Source organism: Macaca mulatta, chromosome 5 (genome assembly GCF_049350105.2).
Source record: "Macaca mulatta isolate MMU2019108-1 chromosome 5, T2T-MMU8v2.0, whole genome shotgun sequence".
Lineage (NCBI taxonomy): Eukaryota > Metazoa > Chordata > Mammalia > Primates > Cercopithecidae > Macaca > Macaca mulatta.
The window spans coordinates 130,161,545-130,174,123 of NC_133410.1; the positions used below are offsets into that span (position 1 = coordinate 130,161,545).

At 39.5% G+C, this 12,579-nt stretch overlaps 1 protein-coding gene across 1 annotated transcript in view; it reads right to left on the bottom strand.

Moving 5' to 3' along the window:
- Positions 1-12,579, bottom strand: part of QRFPR (pyroglutamylated RFamide peptide receptor) — a 57,065-nt gene that overhangs the window by 5,315 nt on the left and 39,171 nt on the right. The window contains exons 2-4 of the mRNA XM_015139153.3: positions 7,788-7,946; positions 4,127-4,188; positions 165-400 (exon numbers count right to left, since the gene is read on the bottom strand). Of these exons, the coding sequence (XP_014994639.2) occupies positions 165-400; positions 4,127-4,188; positions 7,788-7,946 (457 nt within the window). The remainder of the gene's footprint in view (positions 1-164; positions 401-4,126; positions 4,189-7,787; positions 7,947-12,579) is intronic.

Sequence of the window (12,579 nt, forward strand, 5' to 3'; positions counted from 1 at the left end):
CCATGTAAAACTTCAAGAGTTTAAAGTCAGTCCATGCCTCAAATTTGAATTACAAAGTTTGCTTAGACTAAATTACCTAGCGGTTCTGAGAGCCCTGGCAACCATCCCTTCCAGCACAATTAATTAAAGATATTTTAAAGAGGTGAATATTTCATTAAACAGACCTGGCTATTTTGGACATTTCTTTTCCATGAATAGTTTGCAGCACTGAACCATCCCCAACTCTTTTCTTTATCCAAAGTTCATAACCAATTTTACTGTACAGAATAAGCATCACCATAAGAGGCAGGAGGAAGAGGATGACAAGGATGAAGGTGGTGTAGATCTTCTGGTGCACAGGGCTGGTCCACTCTTCTAAGCAGCAAATGTGTTCCTTTTCATATAGGAAGTCATATTTGATCTTTATAATAAGAAAAATTCATTAAAAGAACCAGTAGTCAGCATTAAAAGAACAGAAATCAGCCAAGTATTATTGCAACACATTTTTTAAGTTCTTTCAAATTTGTCCCCAGCATGTATTTCAAATGAGATACATTTTTCATTGTTCTTTTGTTGTGAAGCATAGTTTTTCCACTTCACTGCTTAAGTTCTTAAGAGTTTTATACCATCTTTTATATTCTAAATGGAATTCAGGTCCATAGCCTGTTTACTTTCATTTATTATCTTTGTCAACTTCTATTTCCACTAGTCACAAGTTTTCAGTTGACTGAAACAGCACTACATTTGCCAAAGTATATATCGAAAAATATTTTGCAATATTTGCAATATAAAATACATGCTAGGTAGTTTAATATTAAATTATTTTGCTTCTTCAATTGTTGAGATAGATTTTTGAAAGGCATGAGACATCTTTCAGTTGAGAGGTACTGAAAGCCGTAATTTGTTACTGCTACTTCATATATTGCAATGATCAGATTGCTTGGAAAGATATTAAAGAGGCAACTGGCAGCTTTTATTCTGAGATGAATAAGAAATTGGAATTCAAACTATTGCAAATATACAAATATTCAGATTGTACCTGCTGGTTTATTCATACTATTTCTGGCAGACTCATAAGCTCAAAACTATTATTAATAACATTTATAAATAATAGAGAGTGCTTTAAGGGCTAGTTTAAGAACAAACTAAATATTTAAAGCATATTCAAAAGTTACTTTTTTGGGTAATAGGAATAAAAATGACAGATTTATCAAAACTATTGTCATTTTAGTCACTGTGGAGCTGAATACTTGGGTCTCAGATATATTTCTGCCTACATTCCCAGCAAATTTTATCACCAGTCTTCAACGTGAATTGAATGGGGGAAAGCAACTTTTTGGTTACTCATCAAAGGTAAGAAAATTCAAGTTCTGACCTAGGTGTTACTTACAAATGCAACTAGGAATAACACTCACTGAAAAATAATCTCAAGATTCAAACTCTCTGGAAATAAGATGTTAAAATGAAATTCATTCTGACTCTATGGAAGCAAAGCCTGCAAAGGCCAATGACCGGGGGGCATGAACTGACACATCTAAGAGCATGCTGGACTGGGCGTCTTGGATCAGGTTCACATAGCCCTAGGGACTACGGACTTCCTGACTTTGGCAAAGTCCTCACTATGGACTTCAGCAAAGACTTCCTGAGGGCATGCTCAGATGGTTTTATGGAAAATTTCAGATCTTCTATTTCTAAACACACACTTCTCTAAAATTCCACTGCCTACTATCGTCCCCAAGTTTGAAGTGTCACACTGGGTCTACATTCCCATTTCCTCCATCATAAGCACCCTTCTCCCAACTTACCAAAGTCACATCTCTCACCCAAACTGAATCTCACCACGGGGCACCAAAACAAGAGATAATTCAATGACTGATGTCAGGGAAGCCACACTGATCAAGGCATCACAAACTCATGGCAGGGCTTTGTGCTACTCTCTCTCTTAAATATATTTCTATTCAGGGTAAAGCCTGGCAGAGAAAAAAAGGTATTTGACAGGTGTTGAGAAGTTGTGAATTCACATTTTCATACAGTAAGGAGGCAGGAGCAATGACAACCTTAACCATCTCATTGCTTCTATCACCTGAAAACTGACAAATACATCACTCATGAGAGAGACAGCCCAGTACAACCGAAGCAGAGAGTGGCAGTGAGAAATGCTGAAGGCAGGGAGACTTGTATCATCCCTGTCATAAGTTCAGAGTCCCTGCAAGCTCAGGACGATATTAGGCAGTAGAATTTTCGAGAAGCGTATGTTTGGAAATAGAAAATCTGAAATTGAAGAGTGAAGATCTGAAATTTTCCGTAAAACCATCTGAGCATATGCCCTCGGGAAGTCTTTGCTTGTTCTAAAAGAATTTAGGAGTGAGATGGTGGCCATGGGATGCATATTAATACATTTGGTTAATCAAATGTTTTCCTGACAGGGAGTAACTTTGACTGGACTGATCTGTTTGACAGTGAGGACTGGCTTTGCCAATGACATGACACGCATTTTCTACAAACACAATTAATTATATATTTAAAAAATATTTAGAGTATTTTTAAACATATAAAAATAATTTTTCTATATTAAATAAAATAAAATGCTTTTATTTTATTTAAAAATGGATACACCTGTTTGTTTTCTATGGGCTAGAAATGGACCACACGATTTAGAACTGAGTCATTATGAAAGGGCTCCACCAGTCTGGGCTTCCCGCTGGAGATAAGGGCAGCGTCCACAGACAAGAGCTGGCATGATCCCTTGCCAGCTGGCTGGAGGTCTCAGTGCGGTTATCTTTGAGAAGTCCTGAAGCAAGTAGTCAGTCACAGGCAATACCATCACACCTAGAGGGCACCGATTCCGGTGACATCTCCCCCTTTCCTCTCCCCATTTTCCTCATCAGCTTCTGACAAGAGAGAGGCAGCCAATGGTGTGGGGGGGGCGGGGGCGGGGAGAGAAGTGGGGCAGGGGAGAGAAAAAGAAACACAAGGAGAGGAAACAGAAGCAGCTGACCATAACTCCTTCACATTTCTAGGCCTGAAAACTATTCACACTGAGGGAAGGGAAAAATTGCAAATTGATTAAATAAGAGTATGGATTTATGTAATTCTATTCCTGGACAGGACAGTTTAATAACAAAACTCACACTATTCTTGTGAGTGAAAGTGACCAGAGAAATTTTATTATCTGACTGGAAGAGTTGCTCAAGATTTTTTCATCCATATTTCACCAAGAGGACTAAAAAAGTCCTCAGATGCATTTTTACAGCTAGCAAGGGAAAAAATAAAATTATTTTCTGCTCTCATCTGTGGAGTCCAGCTCATTCAATAAATTAGTTACATGAAAAAAAAATCAGGCTACTTTTTGAATGTTCTCTTATCTTAGGCTCATTTGTTATCCTTGAGGATGACATGACATGGACCGTAAAGTTTCACATTTGCCTATCTCTATTTTAAAAGGTACAAAGGGATAAACCATTTAAAACTTATCTTAGGGTGTATGTGAGCAACACCCTAGTGTCTTTGAAAACTGCTACCTGGGTAGATCACCTATGCAAGACATGTTAAAGTTCACCCTAACAGACAGGCTGGGCTGTCTGAAACCAACTCAGCGCTCTCCTTCCTGTGAATCCCCATGCATGGCTGGGCCTGTCTGACAAAGGTGTGGGGAAAGGAGAGAGGCTGAATAAGATGATCTCCTGACATGTTTCCAGTTAGAATTTCAATGTGTCAATGAATAGGAGGCAGGTAAGAAAAGACTTATGAGAGTCAACTAAGTAGATAATTTATTACAATTTTTTTACGTGACTTAAAAATAAAAGAAAAACTTAGAGCAATCATTCAACTCTTAAAATGTAACAAAACATTTGAGGACACTGGGAAAAGCATGCTCAGCGTGCCGGAAAATGTAGAAACTGACCTGTGTATTTTTTGAAAATTGTATTTTAAGCATTAGAGTCCTAACAATATATCAGGAAGAGCTAGGTAAAACAGAGAAAATGAACCTTAAAAAATCATTTTATTCCACTTGAAAGACCTCCAGTGAAATAGCTGAGGTCATACAAATTTGCTGTATTGCTCATGCAGGAAGGAAAATAATTACAATTAAGAAGGGTGAGAAAATAGTTCAACAATATGATTATCCATCCCAGCTGGAGTCTACCTCAAGTTGTTGCACGTGCCACATGGGTGATCCTACGATGACTGCCACCAGCCAGACCACACCTGTAAAAGTGTTAAAGTCATCAGAGTATGACACATCCATGCATAATTATCTAACCATGAAGATTCCCTATAGGAGGGCAGCTGTTCTCTGCCTTAGGGTAGTGCCATGGTCTCCCCTGAGGTTCATGCTTCCACTCTTTCACCATCCTCAAAACTGTTGCTGGAATAAACTCCCTAAAACAAGTTTTAAATGTTTAATAGTGTTCCATTGCCTACAAGATAAAACCTAGTTTCCTTAGCATGGCCCATGAGGTTCTCTACCATCTCAATTGCCCATGAGGTTCTCTACCATCTCAATTGCCCACGCGGTTCTCTACCATCTCAATTGCCCATGAGGTTCTCTACCATCTCAATTGCCTGTCTCTCCTCTCCCATTTCAGTCCATGCTATTCACATTGCAGTCCTCTACTGAGGAGTCTGCAGCGCTGGTTTCAGTTCCTGTATCCCAGAATGCACTGTGCCACTCCCTGGCCACCCTATTCCCAGTGTCTATCTGTGGACTCATTTTCCAGGACTTGACTCAGAAATCACATTCTCTGGGGAACCTTTGAAGGCTGCTGCTATTTCCAAATAAGCTGACTACTAATTCCCTGTTGTCTCTACATGCCCTCTAGTGCAGTGTCTTGGTTGCCCTTACTGACTTCTCAATTCCCTACAAATTCCTCGAAAGCAAACACAATGCCATTTATTTTTGTGTTTCCTCAAACAAGAGTCCTGGGAAAATTCCTGGCCCTCTGTAGGGGCTGATCCATGTTTGTGGAATGGATGAATAACTTTTAAACATGGCATGGACCACTCTCTATCACCTGTTTTTAAAATCAAATGTACATTATCTTGAGCACCATAACATGGACATTATTTTCTTATTTAGAAAACGAACACTGATAACTTCAGAAACCAGAATGCTCTTTCCAAATTTCCTGTCTTCCACAAACTTGTCAAGAGGGATTGCTTTAATGATGTACTCTTAGAAAAGAAAAAAAGGGATTAACTACCAACAACAATTTCAACTCATGTGTTTTAACAGACGTGGAAAAGGACAGAACCAAGAGCCCCAACTTTGATTTGGGGGGAAAAGTTTCCAGCTCGAACTCTGTTTGTTCTTTCTACATTGGGTGGAATGTTAAGAGCACAGTTTATTGCTTTGGGTTTCAATGACTCAATTAAGCCATAATTAGGGTTTATTATAAAGAAACACATAATCTGGTGCTGCCTATAAAAATTCATCATGATCCAATGATACCTGGCAGCTGTAGGACTCACAGGTCTGGCTGGTTGGCTGTCTCTATTTCTCACTCTCTCTCTCTCTTTTCTGTCTCCCTATTACCATACACATCTGTTCTATTTTAATCACATAAAGTTATCTTATGTCCAATCATTTTTTCTGGACTTTAGTACAAATTCTCGAGGAACTGAGTCTAATTTGTATAGCTCATTGCCTACCTTCCTGGACGGTTCTGAGATAGAAGGGCTACAGTTAGATGAACAATACAGACACAGTGACCACATCTGGGCAAGAAAGCCTGGAGGATCTCGGCCAAGCTTGTCCAATCTGCGTGTGGCCTAGGAAGGCTTTGGATGTGGCCCAACACAAATTTGTAAACTTTTTAAAAATATTATGAGTTTTTTTGCGATATATTTTTAAATTCATCAGCTATTGTTAGTGTTAGTGTATTTTATGTATAGCACAAGACAATTCTCTTTCTTCCAATATGGCCCAGGGAAGCCAAAAGATTGGACATCCTCTGTCTAGGTCTAGGCAATCTCAGCTGGAAGGAGGAATGGGACGTGACAGACAAACAGTGACTGACAAGGCTGGGTCACAGTGTGACAGAGCTACAGGAGACATTAGACAACAGTTCACAAAAGCCCCCATGGTGAGATGAGTCTAGTTGATTTTAAAACCTTGTTTCCTATGTCTCTTTTGAGTAGGAACTCCCTTGACTGCCTATTATCAACTATGCTTTGAGATGTTGTCACTCTCGCCAGTTCTCTTTCCTTTAAATAACTCCCCTCCTCCATGTAATCCTTTCCTTACTCGCTTTCCATCCCCACATGCTGTTTTCAGGTGTTATGATGTTGGAAGGATGTCAATTATTAAAAGCCCAGAAATCTCTGAATTCTTAATAGGAAAGATATGACATGAAATTAAAACTAACTAAAACTAACACCTTTCTCCCCTAATGATTTAGCTATTATTTTCAAGCTATTTAAAATGACTTTGGCATTGCAAAGCCTGCAGGGGTTCTTTCTGTAATTCCACAGCCCAATACTGGCTAAATTCTTATAGCAGAAATAAATGTTTACTCATTCTTCTCAAGTGAGATATTAGTAAAAATTGCTTTATTTGATTATCACATTAGTTGCTTGCTACACCTCTGGTTATTTGCTATATTAAATTCAAACCACTGTGAAGCACATTAAGGTTTTAAATGGCTCAATTATAATTACTGAATAGAGAAATGCTTCCATTTTACTGTGTTAGACCTTAGGGCATTGCTTCAAATTTACCATTTACCATGAGGTATGTGTTCATTGTGACTTGCTGACTCAGTAACAATTACAGCAAGCTGGCGATCCAGAAATGCCTAAAGCAAAAGTATGAAGTGGGTGGAATGTGCCTTTGCCAGGCATCCCCAGCACTCAGAACCCACTGTTCTCATGTACCCTGTCACTTTCTACCCTTGTGTACTCATCACAAGAGCAGCACCCCTGTTCTCCACTTTTCTAAAAACACATTTCCTGCTCCCTATCATTATCAACCTGCCTGGCCAGGTGCAGTGGCTTACACCTGTAATCCTAGTATTTTGGGAGGCCAGGGAGTACAAGGAGAGGCCGAGGGGGAATGGCTTGAGCCCAGGAGTTCAAGATCAGCCTGGGAAACATAGAGAGACCCCGTTCCTACCAAAAATAAAAAAATTAGCTGTGTGTGGTGGTGAGAACCTGTGGTCCCAGCTACTTGGGAGGCTGAGGTGGGAAGATCATTTGAGCTTGGGCGGCTGAGGCTGCAGTGAGTTGTGATCACACTACTGCACTCCAGCCTGGGCTACAGAATGAGACCTTGCCTAAAAAAGAAAAAAAAAATCGACCTGCCCTTGTTAGCTTAACTTAGAGTCTTCTTATCTCAAGTTGATAATTCCCAGCTGGGTGTAGTGGCTCATGCCTGTAATCACAGCACTTTGGGAGGCTGAGGCAGGAGGATCACTTCAGCCCAGATATTTGAGACTAGCCTGGACAATGTAGTTGACACTCTGTCTCTAAAGAAAAAAAAAAAAGATGACAGTTCTCAATCTAATGAACATTAATGTGGCATTGCCACTCATAGCTTGTCTTAGATTAGCCGAACGTAGTGCTCAAACATTTAAGACGTAAACTGAAAAAGTATATCCAAAATGATACATTTTCAGTGCTGAGGTTAGCCTAAAAGAGAGATGGTGTGGAGGTGGAGGCAAACAGGGAAAGCACTGAAACTCTCAAATTATATTCCAATGCCTACAAGTTAGATAAGAAGCTACTCTTCTAGTTTAAAAATATGGTCCTCTTTATTCTGTAATGAAAAATGTCACTCACACTGCCATTGGCACATCCAGTGGCCTCACCTAGCATTGTGAAAGCCCTTCGGTTGGTGTATTGCCACTTCATTTTAAAAGGATGCACAAGTCCCTGGTGCCTTTCCACAGCAATGCAGGTCATAGTGAGAATTTCTGTCACAACAGCGGTAGACTGGACAAATGGCACCATCTTGCAAATGAAAGCACCTGCAGCAAGGAAATAGGACAAACCATACATCAAAACAAAAAGAATAAAGGTTTCATCTGTGTCTTTGTAATTATCACAATCAGTTCATTCTGAGCCTCTGCCAAAAAGTTTGATAACTGTAATTACACTGTAGACGCAAAATAATTGAAAAATGTTGCATTGGCTTATCTTTCTCCCTCTAACTGAATTCTACGTTCCTAAATGCTATGCAATTATGTATAATAAGACAATGAGAGGACAAATCCGTATCTAGCCATAGAAACAGTGGAAAAAAAGCAATATGACCTTTGCTTGGGGAAGGGCAAAGTCATTGTGAACTGGCCGCCTGGGCTCTACACTACAGAGTAATCTTTGACTCTCGGTTTTCTTTTGGCTTCCTGTCAAATCACAACAAAGGAATAGTTCTCATCAAAGACTCCCATATTTCTTCTTTTATCATTTATTCTCCTTTGGCTCCCTGTCTAAGACTTTATATATGTATTACACCATTATACTCCAAACTGATTTTACTTTCTCTAATGCAATGGTCTCAAACTGGTAGCCACTAGGCAAGATTTGGCTTGAAAACATGCTTTATTTGGTTTACATAATAGTTTAAAATATTTGTCAATCTTTTAAAATGTTTATACTATCTGTCTGGCCTCTTTACCATCTGGATTTGTGAGTCTTGGTCTGGCACCTCTGGTCTTGAACCCATGCTGCTGGCTGCTACCAAATTCATGATTCCCAGCTACCAGAGAATCACAAACTCAGGGAATATGAAGTTGGAAGACTCATCAGAGGTTATCTAGTCCTAGTTTATACCAAAAGCAGAAATTCTCTCTTCAACTTCTCTCCGAAATGCTCTGCTGAGCTCTGCTTAAATACAGGTTGAACGTCTCTAATCCCAAAATCTGAAATGCTCTAAAACCCAAAGCTTTTTTGAGTGCTGATATGATGCCACAAGTAGAAAATCCCGCATCTTCCCTCCTGTGACAAGTCACAGCCAAAACACACAAAATTATTTAATATATTGTACACAACTACCTTAAGGCTATGTGTGTAAGGTATATAAGAAGCATAAATGAATTTCATGTGTAGACTTCGATCTCATTGCCAAGATATCTTATTATGTCTACAAATATTTCAACATTCCAAAAAATCTGAAATCTCAAACACCTCTGGTCTCAAGCATTTCAGAGAAGGAATACTCCATGGGAGGTCTCCTTACTTTCATAGCCCTGCTTCAGGTCTTTGCATGGCTTTTCCAGCTCCTTGGAATGCTCTTCTCTGAGATCACTCCCCTACATCCTTCCCTGAAGTCTGCTCAAATGTCACTGTGATGGCTAACTCTATGTGTCCAGTTGACTGGCTTAAGGAATACCCAGACAGATAGAAAAATGTACTTCTGGGTATGCCTGCGAGGGTGTTTCCAGAAGAGATGAGCATTTGAATCAGAAATCAGTGGGAAAGATCCTCCCTTCCCAGTGTGGTTGGGCAGCATCCAATCCACTGAAGGCGTGAATAGAACACAAAGGCACAGGAAGGATGAATTTGCTCTCTACTGAAACTGGAACGTGCACCTTCTCCTGCCCTTTGACATCAATGCTCCTGGTTCCCACACACCTTCTGACTCAGACTGGGACCTACATACACAGCTCCCCAGGCTCTCGGGCCTGCAAGCTTGAACTGGATCTCCACCACTGGCTTTCCTGGGCATCTAGGTGGCAGATAGTGGGTCATGGAACTTCCCAGTGTCTGCAATTGAGTGAGCCAATCCCTCATAATTAATCTCTCCTAAATATCTCCAAATATCTTATAGGTTCTGTTTCTCTGTAGGGCCCTGACTAATACAGTCACCTTCTCAATGAGGCTGACCTACTCTAACAATCATATTTGTAATTGAGCCTGTCCCATTCCCTATCTCCTCTCATTCCTCATCTCTTTTATTCTACTTTTTTCCCATAACTCTTTCACATGTTAACATACTGATATATAATATATATGCTGCTAATTTGTTTTTTATTTTTATTATTTTATTGTTTTATTATTTATTTACCTCTACTAAAATATAGATAATGCCCGAGCAATAATTTTTTTTTTTTTTTTTTTTTTTTTTTTTTTTTGAGACAGTCTCGCTTAGTCGCCCAGGCTGGAGTGCAATGGCGCAATCTCGGCTCACTGCAAGCTCCGCCTCCCGGGTTCACACCATTCTCCTGCCTCAGCCTCCCGAGTAGCTGGGACTACAGGCGCCCGCCGCCTCGCCCGGCTAGTTTTTTGTATTTTTAGTAGAGACGGGGTTTCACCGTGTTAGCCAGGATGGTCTCGATCTCCTGACCTCGTGATCCGCCCGCCTCGGCCTCCCAAAGTGCTGGGATTACAGGCGTGAGCCACCGCGCCCGGCCCCGAGCAATAATTTTTGTCTATTTGTTTCACTGATGTATTCCCAGCTTTAAGAATGGCAATACAGTAGGCCATTAATAAATATTCACTGAACTGAAAAGAACAAATGAGTAGGAGGCTCGTCACTCCTAAAGGCATCCCATTCTATTTTAGAGAGGCGCTAATTAGAAAAAGTGCTTTTAAACTCCACTCATTTCTAGCTTTGTTCTCAGAGTCTCAGAACCAACCATGCTTTCCAAACAGTGGCTCCACCTGTATTTGACAGAAGCCTTTGTGTCACTCCTGTCTTTCCTAGTTGTCTCAGCTGTTTCTCATTTGCTATGCTTTTCAGAGCTTTAAAAGGTGAATGGAGAAGGGAACCCCCATGGACCATGGCCATGCACTAGGCAGAAGGGAACTCACCAATGTTCAGGATATGGCTTGGCCAAGGCAGAAACTGTGGGACTGTATTGGCTCCCCAAGGCTGAACACCCTCTTCTGTGACTGAAACTGATGTTTACGTCAGTCTTCTGTGCTGGACTTTTCAAATGATTGGCTTCTGTTGAACTTGAAATCAACTTAAAACGAACTGGATCACTTTAATAGAAATTTTGTTAACCCAAGACTCTCTTACCTCCTATCCTATGCCTAAGGGGAAAACGTACTTAGATATCACTCTAGATACTCCCTTCCCAATCCTTTTTGGGGGCTCCAAATGGCAACCCAAGAACCAATCCCACTCACTTATATTCCTTGTTACAGTTTCCCAAGACAAAATCCTGTTCAACTTTAAGGCCTTCTTTTGTTTAGAAAGATGGTTTAGATGCCAACAGTGGGAATTTACTTTCAATGTTAATAAATTCCACTGTGTTTGAATAGTTACTATACTGTGAATAAATCAGTTTATCTCAAATCCTGGTTTGGATGTGATACTTGAATAAATGAATATGGGTATAAATTATTAATCTGCATATTTATTCTAGGTTTTATCTCTTTTCTTACAAATTTAATCTGAACTTTTTCTATTGAGAAGAACCTTGTACTTTTAAACATTTTATAAACAATTTGGTTGAAAGGAAAGATATTTTAAATACTGCTATCCAAACAAAAGAGAATTTTTGCTGCATTCATTGTAGTGTTATCTCATTATAGTGTTATCCATCCCAAATATATTCAGTTTGTGTATTACAGCACAGGATGTCTGTCAATTGATTCATTGATATCAGGATACACTCTGATTCTGCTTTATCTGATCTCTTAGCCACTCTGAGCCTCAATTTCATCATTTGAAAAAAGGGATTAATAACACCCATCTGGTGCTGACGAGTTGATGGGTGCAGCACACCAACATGGCACAAGTATACATACGTAACAAACCTGCACATTATGCACATGTACCCTAGAACTTAAAGTATAATTTTAAAAAAAACAACACCCATCTGTCAAAGGACTGATGTATTTCAAAACGTGGCAAAAACACCTAATACTGGATACATTCTTTAATAAATGGCAGCTCTTTTATCATTGGGCAGCCCTATTAAAAGAATTAAGGTAAATACGATACACTTGGGGATGACATGTTCTTTGTGGATAAACTGACCATTAAAGAACACCTAATCTAATAACCTTATTTCCCAGAGAAAGACACTGTAGTTTAAAGAAGTTAAATGATGTGCTCATGTCCGCACATCTATTTATTGACAGAATGAGTCCAGGTTGTCTGACTCCAGTTCCTTCCGTTACACCACCCTCACTTATCTTATGCCCAAGCTATGTGGCAGTTTTCTTGTCTACCTGCTCATAAATCATCTGTTTAATAACCCACCTGTGAATTTCACACCAAGCTGTAGTATAATCTGTCATTTTACCGTTTTAATAAATTTGGAACAGCATTTGCCCTATTCATTACTTCTGACATTTCTCCAACCAGCTCTCTAAGAAATTACTGACAGTGTTTCCTTGACCACATTTCCAAGTTTCTTCAAAGTTCTGTCATGTAATTTATCTAGGATGTAGGTTTGAGTTCTTTTAAAAATAGGTACATGCTCTTTTGCTATCTACTTACTTATCTTGGATATTTATTTTCATTCTAAACATTTGCCCTTTTTAATTGAGAAAGCACTTTTCAAGGTCTAGAAGACTAAAACAAAATAAACATTGAAGAGTTCTGGTTTTTCTCTGCCCTTCATTAAGCCTGACTATCATCAAACCTCCCTTTCTTTTTCAGCTTCTTGTTCTGGTAATCTCTTTGTTAGCTCTTCAGTCAGCTTA